Source organism: Giraffa tippelskirchi, chromosome 11 (genome assembly GCF_054371585.1).
Source record: "Giraffa tippelskirchi isolate mGirTip1 chromosome 11, T2T-mGirTip1v1.2.pri, whole genome shotgun sequence".
NCBI classification, from domain to species: domain Eukaryota; kingdom Metazoa; phylum Chordata; class Mammalia; order Artiodactyla; family Giraffidae; genus Giraffa; species Giraffa tippelskirchi.
Window position 1 is genome coordinate 30,871,531 of NC_137285.1, and position 20,517 is coordinate 30,892,047.

General features: G+C 45.1%; 1 protein-coding gene across 8 annotated transcripts in view; it reads left to right on the forward strand.

Moving 5' to 3' along the window:
* The window catches only part of FNIP2 (folliculin interacting protein 2), a 127,111-nt gene that overhangs the window by 36,959 nt on the left and 69,635 nt on the right, over positions 1-20,517 (forward strand). For 2 of the 8 annotated variants that reach the window (XM_081541720.1, XM_081541722.1), the window contains exon 1: positions 485-645. The exons of the other annotated variants lie outside the window; for them this stretch is intronic. In XM_081541720.1, coding sequence (XP_081397846.1) covers positions 485-645 — 161 coding nt within the window. Of the gene's footprint in view, positions 1-484; positions 646-20,517 lie in introns of those variants that run through there. 8 annotated transcript variants of the gene reach the window in all.

The window sequence follows — 20,517 nt, forward strand, 5'->3', positions numbered from 1 at the left end:
CCGGGTTTCACCCCAGCCATGTGAGCCGTGTGCGGAGATCTTGTGATCAATTAATTGGCTACTTCATAATCTCCGGCAGGGCCACTACGGAGTGAGTCAGTCCGAGCCACTCAGTCTGTTGAGAGTCTTGTCTTTTGTAACCCGAGCTCCAACCCAGTAACAAAAGTAGGAAGTGGGGCTTGGACTTGTTGGATTCTAATGGCTTTGCTGAGAGCCTGCTTTACAGAGTAAGGCATGCATCTGACTTCCTAAATTGAGGGGCTTCGTTTACGTAACAAGTGAATGTTCCTTTTTTTTTTTAAACTTCTAAAAGAGGAAATTAGAGGGTTGCTGCCAAGAAGCTAGTGTCACCTACCTCCTCTGTACAGGGAGTACGGGTATCATAGGGACAGCTGATCACTGCGGAAACCCCTCCAGCCATAGGACCTTCCAAATTCCATGAGGACAGTCGGAACCACCTGGAAGAGGGCTGACACGCGGGGAGATGTGCGGTTGCTCGGCCAGGACCACAGCCCAGCCAGGGCGCTGGCGGGACGCAGGCCGGGGTGTGAGTGATGGGCGGCCACACAGGACGCTTTTCTGCACAAGGACTCAGAAGCATGCCAGAGTGGGCAGGAGCCCTGATGCCCCGGAACTCAGCAACAGGTTTGAAACTTGCGTTCTGTCTCAGAGTCTCAGAGAAATCCTCACTGGGCACTGGGGAGGTAAATCATGGTGATCTGAAACTTGGGTTTGCAGACAAGCCCTGTCCTTGACAGAAAAGGTACAGGCTGGGTGTTTTCTAGCAGCCGTTTGGGTCCTGCTGCCCATGTGCTCCTGAGCCTCCCGTTGCTCCTGTTGGAGCCACCAGGAAGCAGTGGGTGCTGCCTGTCCCGTATGGAAGCTTGAACAGTGCAATCTCAGGGCTTACTGAGAAAAGGAGGCGCAGCCCCAGAGGACCAGCACATTGACATACAGGGCCCAGATGCCTCACTTCTCAGTCTGGCTGGTGGACAGAGGGCTGGGCGTTTCTGGCTGGAGGTGGGGTGGTGAGGGAGAGTCTAGGCTTCCCCTTCTGGAAAATCCTCTCCATGGGAAGGAAGATGTTAGGATGAACCAGTGTTTGTAATGCAGCCCATCAAAGGAATATGTATTATACTTGCTGTTTAATTGCTGCTTAATTGTTTCATTCATTTTGGAAGAATTCACAAATTTTATTAGTGATGACTCTTAGTTGAAACATTAAGGAATTTTAGTGCATATCAGTGAAACAGAACAATACTTTGGAAATTTCATTTCATTCCAAAATATTCAATAAGGCCAGAAAAAAGAAAGCTCTGATTCTCGTGATTAGTACAAAAGTAAGTTTCCAAATCCACTTAAGTGTTGTTACTTTTTTCCTTATAGAATTTTTCTCAGCATTAACATGGCTCATCAACTGTTTACCCCATAAATATAGTTCTTGGTTGTTGACTAATAATCAGGATATGATTTCTGTCATGTAAAAATCATGGTATTTCTTCAGTGGAAACAATAAAATGGTACAGAGTTCACTGCAGGATAAGTGTCCATAGTTGGAAACCCCGTGCTGTCCACTCAGTATAGAGATGTGACTGTTCAGATTAGAATCTCACTGTTACACCATCTGTGGTGTTTCCTGTGTGGAAAGGATGGCTGAGTGACAGCAGAGCGTGGTGGATCCACACTTGGTCATCTTGGGTGTGGATCCAAATCTGATCCTGATCCCAGCTCTGCTGCCTGGAGGCTCTGTTAACCCTGGCTGGTCCCCTGCTTTTTCTGCATCTCATTCTCACCTGTTCAGATGTGTCGCTGGTTCGGATTGCTTTTGAAATTCTCTCCTCCTCTAAGATTCTACAGGGTAGCTTCGGGACATTCTGAATTTCCTATTTTTGTTATTCAGACAATTCTCGATTCCCTGAGTAGGTATGTGGAGCACTGGGGGTGGCACCCACATGAGAATTTGACACTCAGGGCGTCACCAATTCTTGCTGAACTTTTTAAGTTTCTGGTAGGAGCTTCTGCTTCTCACTCTCGGTGAATTTGCTTTTTTTCAGTAGGATTTTAATCATTACTCTTTTAAATGACATTTTAAACTTAACGAAACCTTTTCACATGCATTGTCTCCTTTCCTTAATTTTAACTTCCTTTAGATTTACTTCCTAGATGCTGAGATGGTTTTAGACTTCTGTACACTGATGATGTGTGTCATTTAGTTGGAATTCATCCCTGGTCACACCAATTGTCTTGGCCCCGTTTCCACTTTGTCTTCCCCTTTTACAGTCTTGAAAAGGTGGCCGTTGTTTGCAGGATGGTGCTTTTTTTCCTGAATTTCTCTAGGAGTCGGGCCGGTCTCGGGTGGAGTGAATTATTGATAGGAGCTTGTGCCCCAAGGATCTGGCTCCAAGTGCTCACGAGGTACCTGTGTGGCCAGGTCAGGTGGCAGTCAGCCAGGTGTGACTCCCAGTGCCCGCTTTGCTCTTGGGTATCTTAGATCAACAGTTTCGAGTGGTTGTCTTAGCTGAGCACACTGATAAGTAGTTTTCTTTCTTTCTTCTTCATTTCTCATGGTTTTCCACTTAGTCAAAGGTGAAGAGATAGATTCCATAAATGCAGTGGGAAGGTTCCAGGTACCTAACAGTGGCACCCAGTAAACCTGGCATGATGCAGGGCAGAAAGAAGCACTGGATCTTCCTGCTGTGGCTCTTGTGGAATGAGAGATATCAGGATAGAAGTCGTCCCACCTAGACCTTCACTTCTACTGTCTTTAACCTCTAGAATGTCAGAAATTGGTTTTCAGTATATTTCACAAAATTCCAAAGTCAGCACAAACCTGTAGAGTTTGATGAGGCATCTTAAGTGGTTTGCCAATAAAACATCCCTTGCTGAAACTCAGTTCAAATCTAGAACTGTGAACTGCAATGTGGGGCTTCAACTGCAATGGCTTCCAATCTGCTCTCTTAAAGATGCTAATAACTTGACTTTTCAAACTTTCCTAGCAAATTAAATCCATCCATTGAGCTGTTTATATGCAGAATCTGGGAGGACTTGGCTAGCTTATCTTGTAAATTGCCTAGCTTATCTTGTAAATCTTATAAATTGCTGTTTCTCCGATGGCATGAGAAAAATTGATACAGCCTTGCCTTAAAAAGTGTGTCCCCAAATGGATAACCAACAAGGACCTACCGTATAGCACAGGGAACTCTCCTCAATGTTATGTGGCAGCCTGGTTGGAAGGGGAGTTCTGGGGAGAATGGATACATGTTTATATATGGCTGAGTCCCTTGCTGGTCCACCTGAAACTATCACAAAATTGTTAGTCGGCTATCCAATTCAAAAGTAAAAGTTTAAAAAAAAAAAAAAACATGCCCCACAGGTGGAGAGGAACTGAAACAGCCCTTCAGAGTCAACGGTGCTTGAAGTTTCACATCTTGACATTTGGGTTCAGAAGAGACCCACTGTGGCTGCTTTAGTACCACCAGGAGGGAGGGAGAGAAGGAGTGAATATAGATCTCTGATAAGTCTGATTCAGATGAACCTATTTTATTAAAAAAGATAGAGGCTTCGCTTGTTTGTGGAAGATGCTTACGGAGAAAACAAGTAATAAACCAGGGTGGTTTTCCCCAGCACATGCCTCATGGAGATGAGCTGCCCACAACCATAAAGCGGTCTATGTTTAGAGTAGTTAAGAGTTCTGAAGGTTTTAATAAAAGGCTTCTAAAGGGGATATAAGGCAAGGTGGGCTGAGGCGGGGAGTGTTTGTATCACACTCTTCACTGAGAAACACTGTGCAAAACTTCCTGCTTGGGAAATGAGCTGCTGGACAGGTTGAGTGCAGGCGCAGGCACAACCCCGCCTCCGTCAGCTGACGGCCCCGTGCTGGTGACCAGCCCCACAGGGAGGCTGTGGACCCGGGGTGCCTCTTCCCGATGCCCTGGGCGTCACGACCGCAAGCTCCCTGCTTCCCTGCCCTTTCCGCTGACTTCATGTGCCACGAAGAGTTTTCTTTGACTCGTTAAGAGAGTTTATTTCCACTGGTTGATGGTTGGAGTTTGGGGATGTAATCTGAGGATGAGTGAACGGTGGAAGGAATGCAGTGCTAACGTGGTGTTGGGCAGAGGCATGTTGCCCTAGGTTCAGAGAACGTTCATCTTTTCTCTGATGCCCATCTCTCGGGGGTGAGTCAGGACAGCCTCGGGACGGGGGCTGCTGCGTCCACGCTGCCAGCTAACTGACTTACACTCAATCTGGGTCTTATTTTGAGGACAAGCAGGGTAAAGCCCTGTTAGTCACTGTAGGGAAGTGTGTTGAGAGTGCTCCAGGCAGAAGACAAATCACTTTGGCTCTGGCGCCCACAGGCCAGATGCTGGGTGGCCGCTGAAGGGTCCTCCCCTCCCTTCGCCACTGCCTCCTGCAAGCTCTGCTCAGCCAGATGGACAGGGGAGGATGAAGTGGCCACGACTGCGGGGTCTCCTGTGACTCCTTTGTGGGTCAGGCCATGGCTCAGCCTCATCCTTTCATTATTACAGTAGCAGAAGCTGCATAACCTCTGAACAAGGGGAAGCAAGCCCTGGCGGGAGTCCGTGAGAGCCATAACCCGTGACCTGCGGATACTGTAATTAGACTCCCAGCTAAGACTCACCAAGGGAACCCAGCCGGCGGGATTCCCGGCAGCTCTCCCCCACTTTTACGGGATCCCGAGTGTATGTGGGATGTTGCGTTTCAAGTGTTCATCCATCAGTCAGACTTCTACATCTTGCAGGGTTTGTTCCTCCTCTTAATCTCTCATCTTTCTTAGTTTAGAAAGGCTTTTCTAAAAAAAAAAAAAAACAGCCCACTACTCTCAGGTCTTCACAGAACAGATGTGAATTAGAATGCTCTTTTTTTTTTCTCACTATGTATAACATTTTCTTTCACTTTCATTTCTTACCCTCCCCAAAGGTAAACAAAAGAAAAAAATTAAAAAACCAAAACCTTGGTAGAGCTAAGCTAGTTTTCCCACTTAGTGATTTTTTTTTTTTTTTAATTAAATCTCACCCCTCATGTGAGAACGTAGACTGTGACACCAGACTTAAGGCGAGTGCCTGTGAGCTGGGATCTCTCTGCCTTGCTCTCACGATCTTAGGGCTCATCTCCCCTGAAAGCCACTGTGTCTTCGGGACATCACCTCCTCTCTGCGTGTTTCTATTTTCTCTTCTAAAAGAAATTAAAGTGGTAGATTAGGTGAGTGATTCCCCAAAGATGTGTTTTTTAAAGTGCAGGTTCCTGAGCCTCACTTCAGAGCCACTGGACCAAAGTCCTAGAAGTGGAGCTGGGGAAGCTTTGTTTACTAAAAAGGAACACAGAGATTTTCTGGGGTGGTTCTAGTGATGAGTCAGGTCTGCCGCCACCAGATGGGGTCCCCTCCAGCTCCGGTATCCTGATTGTCAGGGACCAGTGGGACCCAGAGATGTCAGACAGATGTGAGGACATCCCTTGGCAACCACGGGAGTCAGAATGATCTCAGCGATCGTTTTTTTCTATCTGGAGAGCAAGCTGTGTGGGTATTTAAGCAAGCGTGTTCTCAGCAGTGGGAGGAGCAAGTATAGAGATCCCAAGGCAGGAACATGCATGCTGTGCACCCTAAACAGTGATGCCCGAGGGATGCAGATTGCATGCGGTCCTCCGTGGGGCAATGAACGGGCGGAGGTGTGCGGGTGGTCCAGGCTGCAGCTGCACACATGTGGGCGGGAGGCGGGGGCTGTCTGTCCCCCAGAGTCTTGCCCACTGGCCTTTGCTTGATAACAAATATTCCTGCTATTGGAGCCTCTCTTCTTTGTATCTAACCATTGTTCTCTCCAGGCAGTGACTACTGCCTCAGTGTCAACTGCTTTTACGACAGCTGGTGGAGGACGGGGCGGTGCTGCCGAGCACGGACAGGCCCCAGGGGAGGTGGCTTGCACTTCTGCTGAGCAGGGACAGAGACCTTCAGTGGCTGCATCCAACACTCAAATAACGTGTCCTTGGTTCTTACTGTCACAAGAGATTCTCTAGCAGAATACATGATCCTCAGAGAACAATGCTATAGCAAAGTTTAAAACCAGTCCTTATTACTCAAAGTTCCTACATTTTGAAGTCCCCTTGAACATTGATTTTTTTTTTTAAGATAGACTGTGTTTCAGAGCAGTTTTAGGTTCACTGAAAAATTAAGCCTAAAGGACAGAGCCCCTGTCTCCTCCCTGCCCCACACTCACACCTCCCCTGCTGTCAGCATCTGACACCAGGGTTGTATGTGTGTTACAGCTGAGGAGCCTGCAATTGACATATCATCCTTACCCCAAACTGTGCTTTACATATGAGATTCACTCTTGGTGGTGTTCGTTCTGTGAGTTTGGACAAATGTATAAGGATGTGTACCCATCCATATGCTTCCCTGGTGGCTCAGTGGTAAAGAATCCGCCTGCCAACATAGGAGATGTGGGTTCGATCCCAAAGTTGGGAAGATCCCCTGGAGAAGGAAATGACAACCCACTCCAGCATTCTTGCCTGGGGCAGAGGAACCTGGTGGGCCATAGTCCATGGGGTTGCAAAGAGTCAGACACAACTTAGTGACTAAACAACAACCACAACAACCCATCAGTATAGCTTCATACAGAGCAATCTCACTGCCCTAAAAGTCCTCTGTGCTCTGCCTATTCCTGTCACCCATCACCCACCCCCAACTCTGGCAGCCACTGAGCTTTTCACTGTCTCTATAGTCTCGCCTTTTCTAGAGTGTCCTTTGGTTGGAATCATAACAGTACATCGCTTTTTCAGATTGGCTTCTTTCACTTGGTAATTTGCATTTTAGTTTCCTCCATGTCTTTTCATGGCTTAATAGCTCATTTCTTTTTAGTGCTGAGTAGTGTTCCACTGTCTGGATGGACACAGTTTGTATATCCATCCACCTACTGAAGGATGTGTTGGTTGCTTCCACGTTTTGACAGTGGGATGACTAAAGCTGCTGTAAACATCCACCTGCTGGTTTTTGTGTGGGTATGTTTTACTCCTTTGGGTAAATATCAAGGGGTGTGCTTCCTGGGTTGTAAGGTAAGAGTTTGTTTTGTTGTAAGAAACCACTAGCTTCTGGACTGGCTGTACCATTTTGCATTCCCACTGGCAATGAGCGACAGTTCCTGCTGCTCCACATCCTCTTAGCATTTGCTGTCTTTCAGTGTTCTGGCTCTCGGCCACTCTAATAGGTGTGTGGTGCTGTTTCGTTGTTTCAATGTGTATTTCTCTAATGACATACGATGTGGAACATATTTTTCTTATGCTTATGTCTTTTGTTCTCTGTCTATTCAGGTCTTTTGCCAGTTTTTAAATTGGGTTGTTTGTTTTCTTATTTTGAGTTTTATGAGTTTGGGGTATATTATGGATCCACTAGTCCTTTATCAGTATTATCTTTTGCAAATATTTTCTTGCAGTCTGAAGCTTGTCTTCTCTTGTTGTCTCTCATGGACCAGAGTTTTTAAACTTAATGAGCTCCAGTTTATCACCTATTCCTTTCATGGCTTGTGCCTTTGTGCTGTCATAACCATGCTCAAGATCATCTAGATTTTCTCCTGTGTTTTCTTCTAGAAGTTTTACAATTTTGCATTTTGAGTCTGTGATCTATTTTGAGTTAAAATTTTGCAAAGGATTAAAGGGCTGTGTTGAGATTCTTTCTTTGGCTTATGGATGTCCACTTGTTTGGTACCATTTGTGGAAAGACTGCCTGTTTTCCGTTGTGTTGCCTTTGTTCCTTTGTCAAAGGTCAGTTGAGTGTGTGCGACTCTATGAGTCTGTGTCCTCTGCTCTTCTTTATCGATCTGTTTGTCTGCTCTTTCACCAGGACCACACTGTCCTGTTTACTGTGACTGTAGTAAGACTTCAAGTCAGGTAGTGTCCTTCCTCTGACGCTGGTCTTCCCCTTCAATATCATGTTGGCTGTTCTGGGTCCTCTGCCTCTCCATGTAAGCTTCAGAATCAGTTTGTTGATATCTAGAAAATAACTTGTTGGGATTTTGATTGAAATTTCATTGAATCTATAGATCAGCTTGGGAAGAACTGATGTCCTGAGTCTTCTATTTATTTAGAAGAATAAACTCTATCTATGAACAACTCTGTCTATTTACTGCTGCTGCTAAGTCACTTCAGTCGTGTCCAACTCTGTGCAACCTCATGGACAGCAGAATACTGGAGTGGGTTGTCATTTCCTTCTCCAAGGCACACATGCATTCTCAGTCACTTCAGTCATGTCCGACTCTGCGACCCCATGGACAGCAGCCCACCAGGCTCCTCTGTCCACGGGATTCTCCAGTCAAGAATACTGGAGTGGGTTGCCATTTCCTTCTCCATCTGTCTGTTTAGTTCTCCTTTGATTTCTTTCTTGATTTCTTGGCTTCTTTCTTAATTTCTTGCTTCTTCCCTCCCTCCTTCCTTCCCTCTTTTATGTACCACAAGTCGGGTGGAATCTTAGTTCCCTGACCAAGGACTGAACCTGTGTCCCTTGCAGTGGAAGCATGGAATCTTAACCACTGAACTGCCAGGGAAATCCTTCCTTTGATTTCTTTTTTTAGACTTTTGTAATTTTCCTCCTATAGATCTTATAGGTATCGTGTTAGATTTATACCTAAGAATTTCTTTTGGCAGCTGATATAAATGATACTGTTTTTTATTTTTAAATTCCACTTAATTGCCAGTATATGAAATGTTAAAGTTTAACAGAGCATGACTGCATTCATGTCAGGCTAGCTGTTTCCTCCTTTTCCTTATAAATGCCTCCATTTTTTCTTTTATATTGTTACTAAACTTACTTTTAATATTTTTCTTAAATATTTTTTCTGATTATCAAAATAATACAATTTGTTACAGAGCATTTAGGAAATGCAAGCAAATATAAAAATGAAAACCCAACTTAGCAAGGGTGCTGTCATACAGATTTTTACTACTATTAATAATTTTATTTGTTTTCTTGCAGTCCTTTTTGGTAGGTGGATATAAGCTGCATTGTATTAACTGAACCATATATGTGTATTATATGTATGTATAATTTGTTTTTTCACTCAGTGTTATACGATGACACTTTTACCATGTCATTGAAATGTTTTTAAGACAGTTTTTAATGATTTTTTAAGTATCTTGAATGGACAACCTCAAACACTTTGGGTGTGTCCTATAGTGGATATTAATATTTATTAGTTTTTGCCTGTTACAATGCAGAGAACAATCTATCTTTGTTCAAATTTCTGACAGTTTCCTTGTGAGAGAATTTTCCTTGGAGATGTTCCTTGTAGGAAATTTGAAGGAGACCCATTTTCCTTCCCCAACAGAATTTGAAAATTGAGAGATAGAAATTGGTTAAAATAAGTGGGAAATAATGTTGTGTGTGGCAACAGAGGCCATGGGCTGTTGACCGCAGAGTCCGTGCCGCCCGCCCACCTGGTCCTCCGTATCCTGGGACACCCCGGGCCTCGGCCCACAGGACAGTCCCTGTATACCTGATGCCGGGAGCTGAGGAGCAGGTCAGCGCGTGCTCTGCAGGCGGGTGGATGCCAAAGAGGGAAAGACAATTGTCCATCAGAGCTGATTCCTCTCCCCTGAGAGGAGCAGTGGACAGACAAAGCAGTCAGAAGTGTCCTCTCGTCAGAAGTGTCTTCTACTTGGAAACTTGAAGCAGAGATAAGGAGAACCCCCCAGTCCTAACATCTTACATAGATTAAATCGCTTCTTAGAAGATATGAAGAAGAGTTTTTTCCTTAACTTTTTTTTGTTGTTGTTGCTGTTTTCGCCATTCATTCCTCACCTGTTTATTTAAACATTTATTTGTTTGGCTGCTCGAGTCCTAGTAGTGGCACATGGAATCTTCAGTTGTGACCTACAAACTGTTAGTTGCGGCACGTGGGATCTAGTTCTCTGACCAGGGGTTGAAGCCGGGCCCCCTGCATTAGGAGCACAGAGTCTTAGCCCACTGGACTGCCAGGGAAGTCCCTTCCTTAATGTTTTGAAAAGCATTTTATCCATGTATCTTCAGAGATTGTATATTCACTTGGTTCAAAAGAAAAATATCTATCTGAAACTTTTTGCTCCCCACCTCTTGTTTTTTCTTTTCCATCTCATTCCAGTAATCAATTTTATTAGTTTCTCACAAATTCTTTTTTCCTCATTTAAAAAACCCTTTTCCACTTTCATTTTGTTATGAAACATTTCAATCATACCGAAAGTACAGACTGTGCTATATTAACTGTATGTGTAACCGTGACCCGGTTTTCTTAAATCTTAACATTTTGCCACTTTTGCTTCACATGTATAATTTTTTTTAAAGAACCGGACCATTAGGGAAGCAGGTGATGATGCTTCCTGTATCCTCCTTCCTGCGGCTCCGTCTCCCTCTCTTCCTTCCAGAGGTAACTGCCATCTGAGCATGATGGTTCTTATTCTGTGTATCTGTTGTTTACTGGCTGTGGTGCTCAGTCGCTCGGTCGCGTCTGACTCTTTGTGATCCCATGGACTGTAGCCCGCCAGACTCCTTTGTCCGTGGAATTTTCCAGGCAAGAATACAGGAGTGGGTTGCCATTTCTTCCTCCTGGGAATCTTCCCAACCAGGGGATCGAACCAGGGTCTCTTGTGTCTCCTGCATTGGCAGGCAGATTCTTTACCACTAGCACCACCTGTAAGCCTATTACTGGCTATGATGTATCCATAAATAATACTGGGTTACATGTATTTAACATAAAATGGGTATCATACTGTACATGTTATTTCAGAACTGATTTTTTTATACAGCTGGGTGTTTTTGAGATTCATTTGTATCAATCCATGTAGCTCTACTTTGTTAATTCTGAATTCAGTATAGCATTCCATTCTCTGAATAAGCTATAGTTTATGTATCTGTTAGCCTATTGATGAGCATTTCATTTTTTTTTTTTTACAAATTTTACTATTATAATCAATGCTGAAATGAATGTATCACCATGTCCCTGTCTGCACGTTGGCATTAATTTCTTAGGGTGAGTGCCTACAGAGGAGTAGAGTTTAGGTTTTAGGGCTTAATGACTCTTGTTTTATTCGATGTTCTCCAGAGTGGGTGTCCCGTCTCCTTTCTCACCAGCAATGCGTGGCATCCTCACTGCCCCGCATCCTTGGAGGTGGGGAAGGGGAAACAGAATCTCATTTTCTTTTATCTCATTACTGACCAGGGGATTTTTGCAGAAACTAATGCCTATGGCCAAAGATTTTTATTTTGGACAGCCAAAAATTAATTCTGTTATTTCACTAACACTTTGTGAGTTATTAAATTCAATAGTTACACACTGTAAAGTCTTTACTGACACACCTGCAAAGTCTTCTCGAGCATCATGAGTTTCATGTTCACCTTCAGTGTCAGAATCAATCACTAGGGTTTTTTGTCATTTTGTTAGTCTAATATTCACATCATCTGAATCAAAACTATATTCTGAAGAGCTGTCATCTCCTGAGACACTAGTTATATGTCACTCAGTCAGAGAAAGTACCTGCATAAAATTCACTAAAAAATTCTTCTTCACTTAAAAGTTTATGATGTGTCATTTTTGAAAATTTTACATAATAAAGCTTGTGTGTACAGTATACACAAGGTTGGAACAAAAACCTAACAGAACAAAATACGAATAAGAACAACAAACATTAGTTGCATTATGAACACTTGATCCCTTTTATGTTCTAACATCTTTCACACAGTGATTATAATTGTATCACTCTCTAAAAACATATTGATATGTCTCCAGTCAATAATTTTAAGGAAAAAAAAGGACGTATTAATATGTCTCCAGTCATATTATCAGGATATAATTCATGTGCCATACAACCCACCCATCTGAAGTCTTTCTATACCTCAGTTAATTTGCTGGGTCCACAGAGTTGTAAAGTCCTCACCACATCAGCTTCAGAACATTTTCATTAACTTTAAAAGAGACCACCCACCAAAGTTAGCTATCATCCTCTAGTCTCACTACAAATGGTTCTAATCAACGATGAATTTACTGTCTCTATAGATCTGCCTCTTTCTGGACATTTCCTGTAAGTAGCATCATACAACATGTGATGCTTTGTGGTTATCTTCTTTCATTTACCATCATATTTTCAAGATTCACCTGCATTCTGGCATGTAATGGCACTTCATCCCTTTTTAGTGCTGGATCATATTTTATTGATCATGGGCTTCCCTGGTGACTCAGGCGGTAAAGAGGAACAATCCAGGAGACCTGCAATCCAGGAGACCCGGGTTTGATCCCTAATTGAGAAGATCCCCTGGAGGAGGGCATGGCAACCCACTCCAGTATTCTTGCATGGAGAGTTCCAAGGACAGAGGAGCCTGGAGGGCTACAGTCCATGGGGTCACACAGAGTTGAACACAACTGATCAACTAACACTTTCACTTTCAAGCTGGAGTTTGTTCAGTGATGGAATAGTTTTGGCTCTCATGACTAGAGCTGTTATCTGGACTAGTTTTTATAGGGACTTTTTTTAATGAAGAAAGGGTAGTTTAGATGCCAGGAACAGTAGGCAAAGGTCCTGGGTGTCCACCTGGAGCAGGCAGGTGGGTGAGAAGTGGCAGGGGCCCTTTCTCCAGCCCCGTTGGCCACATGGCTCAGGGTTCCCCACTGCTGTCTTGGGGTCACAGAGAACTTGTGGCAACAGACATGAACCACGACCCCTTCCTCACTCAGGGCCTTTCTGCAGCATTCTTGCATGTTCTAGCCTCAGGTACCAACTGCTGGTCTCTCTCTAGGACAGTACCCCAGTGCTGTCTTTTGCAAGGCTTGTCTTACCCACCTGGCCGTTTCCAGGCCGGTTCATCAACTATCTTGGCCATATAGTTAAAAACCAAGCTTAGGAGGTGTTGGTGCAGCTCCTGACCTCAATTGTCTGCTTCATCCCACACATGTTCACAGCCGGGAGTGGACCCTAAGGTCAGGAACTCCCTTTCAGAACCAGTGGAGCAAAATCCCACTTCTGTTGAGCTAACCTAGCTCCTTCCCTGGGAGAACTGAATATTCTTGTGAGTTTTGCCTTCAGTGCTCAGAGCTATCCCTCCTCTTCCTACATTTTAAAAATTCAATTTGCGTAAGTGATATCTTTTTACATTTCTTTTGTGTGGAAGTCAGCCAATATGTATCTTTCTTTCCCCTACAGAGGGCAGCCTGCCTGTCCCAGGATCCAGGCCTGCCCTGTGAATTTGGCTGTGGGCACACACCCACCGTCTGCGGCAGCTGCTGGGGTTCCATGGGGTGGACGGAGAGCGAGGGGTTTAATTTGCCCCATCCATGTCCTCTCCACTTGTTTCCAGTCTTCTGCTTTTATCAAACACACTGCAATCACATGTTTGTGTCTGTTTAGTTCCAGAAGTGGGGTCAGGGGTCCAAGGCTATAAACACTGGGGACCCTGAGAGCTGTGATTAGTTACCCTCCATCTGTGGTCGCACCAATTTGCACCTCCGCCTGCATTTCTCTTGTGTGGGGTGTCTTACCTTTGAGTTTGTTTTTTTTTTAATTTGCTTTTTTCTTTCCAAGAGTGAGAATTAGCATCTTTTCCTATGTTTAAAGACCATATTATTTTTGTTTTTCTGTAAACTATCTGCATTTGTTGCCCACCTTTCCATTGGTTTGCAAATCTTCATTGATCTCTGACTAGTCTCGATATGTTAGGAAGATGAATCTTCTGTTATATGAGCTGCCGATTTTGTGTGTGTGTGTGTGAACCCTTTAAAAAATTCTTGATCACATTTTTCTACATAATCGAGGTCGTACTCTATACATAACCCTGTGTTCTGTTTTTCAGTCCTAACACTGTGTCATCAGCATTTTTTATTTTTCAAACATAGTGCATTTTTACCCTCAGATGGAAATACAGAGGGAGGTTTTAGGGTGCAGAGCACATCACCCCGAGTTGTTTGCTCGTGATGTGGAGCTGATGACCCAGCAGCGTTGGAGGAGTACAATTTGGGGTCAGGAGACACTAGTTTGGGTTCCATCTTTGGCACTTACTGGTTCCAACCTTATTCAAGTCTCCTAACTTCTGTGTAAAACAGAACACGGGACACCTGTGAAGGACACCTATGAAGGCCAGCTCAGGTACCTTCTGGAAGGAGGTTAGGCTGGTATTTCCCATGTGCCATGCAGCTCTCATCACGAGCCTCTCTGTCTGCACCCAGACCTCAGGCCTTCTGGACTCAGTGTCTCAGACTTCAGACCTTCTGGAACCAGCATCTCTAGGCTCTGAGATTATGCAGTAAAAAAGGACAGTTCGTTAATACGGCGGAAATCAATTCAATACGGGCCTGAACAGTAATAGCAAACTGAAATCTGTAAATGGGTTTGATAAATGAGAGGGGGCGTTACATTCTTGGAAACTTTGTCCTGTCCTCAGGGGAGGCAGGGGTGAAAAAGAGCAGGAAAGTGTGGTCTGTGGATGCTGAGAAGGGAGCTCAGTAAATGCCATTGTCCAAGGCCAGACTATGAGCTTCCCTAATGGCTCAGCGGTGAAGAATCTACCTGCAATGCAGGAGACGTGGATTTGATCCCTGGGTCTGGAAGATCCCTTGGGCATGGCTACCCACTCCAATATTGCTGGCTGGAAAATTGCATGGACAGAGGTACCTGGTGGGCTTCAGTACATGGGGTTACAAAAGAGAGAATGACTGAGCAGCTGAACACACACAAGGCTGGACTACATATTTGAAACTGAATCGGACTGCTTATAATTCAGTAAGGTGGTTTCCCTGTGGAAGTCCACCCACTGCCTTGGGCTTCAGCTACCAGAAGCTTTATAGAGCAAACTGTCATTGAGGTTATTTGTCTTAAGACAATACTAGACTCTTTGATGGGTTTTAAAAGAATGAGTGTTCCTGCTGTATTCCTGTTTCATTATTTTAAGTTTTTCAAGAGAGAGTGCGGGGAGGGACTTGCTTGCCTCTCCCTTTCAACCACCAGCGTCCTACTCCAGACTCCACCAGTCTCACAGTTACAGATCTTCTAGACAGACTCTGTGGGAATACAGTGAAATTCAGAGTTTTATCCCTTTTAGAAATGCACATGGCAGCGTTCTGTACACAGTACTCTGTACTTCTTTTTTCCAGTTAAAGGGACGTCCTAACGCATACCATGTTACTGCCTGAGGAGCATCCCCATTCGGGGTCGTGTCCATGTAGCCCCCATTGTAGGGACGTACCATCCCACACGGACACTTTGTTCTGGTCCTTTGCTGCTCTGAATGGTGTTGCTGTGCATCGCTTTTTGTACATAACCATTTTGGACCAATGCAAGTTGATCTGTAGGATTAATTCCTACAAGTGGAATATCTAGGTCAAAGAGTATGTGACTCTGTGTGTTAGCACCTCTCCCCGCCCCACGTCTCTCGTGCTCTTTCCCACCTCCTCTTTTCCCTTATTTTGGCCTCTGCCCCGCCGCCCAGCCTTCAGCACTACTCTCTGAAGGCTCCCCCACCTACTCACCTATACCCATCTCTTAATAGGTATAATATTTTATACCCCCAAATAGGGACAGTTTGTGTTTAATAATGTTACTTTCCCATTTTGTAAACAAAAGATCTTATGGAGAGTCATACTTTCAACCTCTGAAAATCTAGGAAAATTGACCTTGAGAAGCCTCTAGGGAAAAAGAATTATTTCCTTATCAGTGTGCAAGTTAAATGGATATATGAGGCTGTGTCTTGACTGTTTGAAATTCATTCACCTACCTGTTATGAGTAGAGAGTTTCCCTGGGTGGAGGGGAGGATGGGAAACCTTATGTTCAGAAAAAGATATGCAATCATGTTGATGCAAGGTAGCTCTGAACAGAGCTGAAAGTTACATCTCAGCCCTCCTGGAACACAGAGATGCGTGTTGATGGTTTGGGTTATGCTGTCAAGAGCGTGAAAGAATTAGCTCAGGAAATACTGAATTCATGCTTGGGGATGGATCACAAAGCTTCTCCCCCCCCCGCAAAAAAAAAATCGGATAATTTGTAGCTTCTAGATACAAGAAAAGAATTAGTGCTCTTCTAAGAATTAAAGGAACCCTTTTGGAAAATATGAGTCATAGTTAGAGATTCTGTAAGTTTTTAAAGAGGAGAAAAAGTAGACCCTGTTAATAATAACAGAATCTGAGAAGCCAGCCGGGTGGCATGCTGGCTGGACCAGGGCCCCTCGGTGACTCCTGCCCACTCGATGTCTCTGTAGCCTTGAGAGAACTTGGACTTTTCACCTTCGTATTTTGCCAACATTTTTGGAACATTCTGTCTGTTAGAGATGTGTTTGTGCTGAGAAGCCTGCTTCTCTATCACAGTGCAGAGCTCATCAAGGAAGGCCAGGGTGCCATGCAGTCATGAAGGTCAGTCCACGAAGGTGGCTTTTCTGTTTTCTCTTGTCCTCTCTGGCTGAGGACACCTGTTATGCTTTGTACACTGCACACCTGGTAGATGGTTTGTGTCAGAGTTGGAGGGCTTGGAGGTCATTCTGGCTGCAGCTCATCACTTACGAAGAGGGGGTGCCAGGTTGGAGCTGAGGATGTTGCCTGGGTCAGATGCTCCATCCCGCCTGGGGGCCACGCAGGGTGGCCAAGGCTGGAGGCCTGGGTGGCGGTTCCGCGGGCACCACACAGACTCCACTTGCTTCCGAGTTCCACCCGACATGACCCTGATATCAGGAAGGAGGGACAGGGTTGTCTTTCCTCTTGTGTCTCATAGTTCCGTTTATAGGTCCCAAATATGCTGTATGATGACTCATGACGTTCTGTCATTGCTGTGGGAACCTAGTTGGTGAAGACTGCGGTTTGAGCTTGTGACAGGAGTGGTCATTCATAGTTCTGTCTTGGCGGGAACCACGCTCCCAGCCACCAACAGCCTCCCCAGCTGCCAGCTTGCTGGAGCCACTCATATCCAGGGTGTTGTGGAGACTACTGACCTGCCCTCAGGCATGGCAAGCATCACACTGGACAACAACCTTTTATCCTACAGTCCTTGAATCCTGAGATCTCTGAAGAAAACCTTTGGGACCCACCTGAACTATATATAAGACTATTTATAGTCTCTCGATAATCCACTTGGCATAAATAGTCATCACTTGGACTGGTGAAATATTAATTTGTTTCATGTTGGTGTTTGATTACAACTCAGACCCTGGAGAAGTTGTTATATAATATGTGGTATAAACGTCTTTTGAAAGATAAAAAAGTCTGAATTCTGAAACATCTGGCCCCACCCAAGGATCTCAGCTAAAGGACTGGGTATCTGAACACACTTTTGATTCTCCGTTACAGTTTTGCAAGTACTTTCATTCTTATTCTCTGTCTTCCCAACAGCTTTGTGATGCGGGTGAGGGCTGCGTTTTAGAAGGGCTTAGCTCTGGAGTCAGCGCTTTCCCAAAGTCACCTCCAGTGAAAGTAGCCAAACTAGGTGGGAGCTCAATCTTTCCTGAAGGGTAACCCATGTCCCAGGCATCATGTTGTCTGTGACTTGGACCCACTTCTCACCCCTACTAGGCAGACTCAACCTCTCATTCCTTCTAGGGATGTTTGTCTATATTCCTGTGACAGCAGCATTTACTGATTGGTTTGTACGTTGACCTTCCCCTGTCAGATTGTGTTTTGAAGTGGGCACCGATCTTGTTGATTTCTCTTCCTGATGTCTCTCATGGCACCTGGTCAAGCCAGCACCCAGTGCCCGGAGCTGCTGGGCAGATGGACAGAGTTTGCCAGCCTTTGTTATCATCGTGGTCGGCTTTGTTGGTTCTGTGTAGTTTCGTGTTCCCTTTTTTTGAACCATTTAAAGTTCCCTAGCATACCTGACTCTTTTTTAAAAAAATAATTTCATTTGTTAATTTTTGGCTGTGCTGGGTCTTTGTTGCTGTTTGAGCTTTTGCTAGTTATAACAAGGGGGGCTACTTCCTCTTCATTGCGTTTCATGGGCTTCTCAATGCAATGGCTTGTCTTGTTGCAGAGCACAGGCTCTAGACATGTGTGCTCAGTAGTTGTGACTCCTGGGCTCTAGATCATAGCCTTAATAGTTGTGGTGCATGGGCTTATTACTCCAAGGCATGTGGGATCTTCCCAGACCAGGGATCGAATCCCTGTCTCCTGCGTTGGCAGGCAGATTCTTATCCATTGCGTTCCCAGGGAAGTCCCCACATACCTCAGTCTTAAAACATCCACATTCTGAGATCACAAGACGGCTCTGTCAGCTCTGCCTGTGACCTTTTCTTTGATGATCTTTGTTTCTTCATGTGAGAGTCAGAGGAAGGGCATCTCCGAAGTGTCCTTCTCTCATAGACTGCGGTTCCACTGGACATACTGAGCCCACCTCCAGCCTGGTCCCTGTAAACATTCAGGCGAGGAATCAGATGCCCAAGCTGTGGGTCCCAGGGGACAAATTGGTGCAGCAAACCGGATACCTCCCACCCTGGTCCCTGCTGGCTTGACTCCTGGAAACCCTGGTGTGCTGGTTGGGGCCCCTCTCCACTTCCCAAAAAGTGGTTTTCTCAGGTAGTTTTGGATCTCTCCTTAGACGGGTCCGATGGCATCCTTCACTTTCTCAGAAGGTTGAAATAGCATTCAGCTCAGTGGTTGTGAAGCCAGTTCATTCCTTGACATGGCAGTCAGGGTCCTCGTCAGGTTGTCCTCAACTTCCCAGGTCTGTACAGTCCTCTTGCAAGAGAAATAGTCCAGCCACCCGACGCTTGAATGCTGTGCCTCTCGACTGTGTGTCTGTCCTGCTCCCGGCTGAGGAGCCCCCTGCTCACGACCGTGTCCCATCCTGGCCCTCTGCACCCTTCGTTCCTTCCCCGGTGCAGACGCTGCTCTTCCGGGTTGTCTCCTGGTTGCTCTCCTGCGGTCTGTGCCCTGCCTGGTCCTGTTGTTTTCTGTGGCTACCCACGTGGTTGCTTCTTCAAGTTCCTTGAGAACAGGGACATTTCTTATTTATCGTATCCCCCTGAGGGCCAGCATCCTTGGACTTCCCTGGGCTTGTCACCACAGCTCGGACCTCTGTCCTGTCATCGCAGAGCCGTCTTCCCTGAGTCTTGTGTCCAGATTCCCCTCCTCCCCGGAGGACACCTGTCATTGGATGAGGGCGCAGCCTGGTCCAGGATGGCCTCAGCTCAATGACATCTGCAGAGACACTGTTTCCAAACAAGGTCATATCCACAGGTACCAGGAATTAGGATCTGGCCATCTCTTTGGGGGGAACACAATTCTGTTTTCTCTACTCAAAACCATTTGAACTACTACTGCTTGTCACCTTTCAAGTGAGTCGTTGAGACTCTGGTCACTCGCCTCCCACTCTTGATCAGCAGTTCCAGAGATAAGACCTGGTCCAACCGGGCAGATCTTCGCATCCTGGAATTCTCGAACTGAAAAGGGTTCATATAAGTCCTTTTGTTTAAATTTTATGGTTGGAAAAGGTAGACAAACCAACTTATTTTCTTGTGCTTCAGGTCTTACAGCTGTGACCATAAAGCAGACATGTGCTACTGTGTTCCCTGATGCTAGGGGCACTGTTTCTCCCTTGTTTTTAGCAAAAGTCAAGAAACAAGGTGTTTCTGATCAGTCAGTGCCTTTAAAGTACCAGACAGATATTTTAAGGCAAGGGCCCAAGGCTTGTTTTCACCCCGAGTCCTGCAGAGAGTCACCCTCAGCAAAGTGCCAGGAGCTGCGGCTGGTGCTTCTGGAGGCTGCATGGTAACTGGAGGTTGGAGTGAGTGTGGGCATGCAGGGAATATGGATGGGTTGTGGTCACAGGTAACTCCATGGTGGCAGGGAGGAGCCCTCGGGGTGCTGGAGGTTTCCACACATCCTCACGACAGGGGATGCAGAGCCATAGTGTGACCCCAGGCCTCCTTCTGAAATACCATTTCACCTACGTTTCCTGTCCCAGGTGACTCTCAACTATTATTCCCTCTGTAGCAAGTCACCGACATATGAACGAGTTGTGTTCTAAGAGCGGGTTCGTAAGTCCAATTTGTTTATAAGTCCAACAAAGTAAGCCAAGTAACACAATCGGCTGTGTAGTAGACTGTAATAATATATATTTTATATATATACATACATATATATACAGTAGAGGTTTATAATACTATTCACACAAACACATGAAGAACAAACATAGAAAATAAAACATTTTTAATCTTACAGTGCAGTACCTTGAAAAGTACAGTAAGTAGTACCAGCTACCTCACTCCTGTTTTACACCTGCTTGTGGACGTCCTGGGCTTGAAATAAATATACAATATATACTCTATACAGTACCATACAGTAAGGTACACAAAAGCACAACCACTTGTAGAGAATGCGTGCAGGCGACAATGTACACCAGATACGTGAACTCACTTACGTGATTGGACATGTGAAAGCACAGTCACATCTTTTGAAAGTTCACAACTTGAAGGTTCATATATAGGGGACTTACTGTACTAAGTTCAGAGATGGGGAATGTCAGAATTACAATTAGGTGTTAAACCAGTGACAATATTCATGTGAAAGTAGAATAGA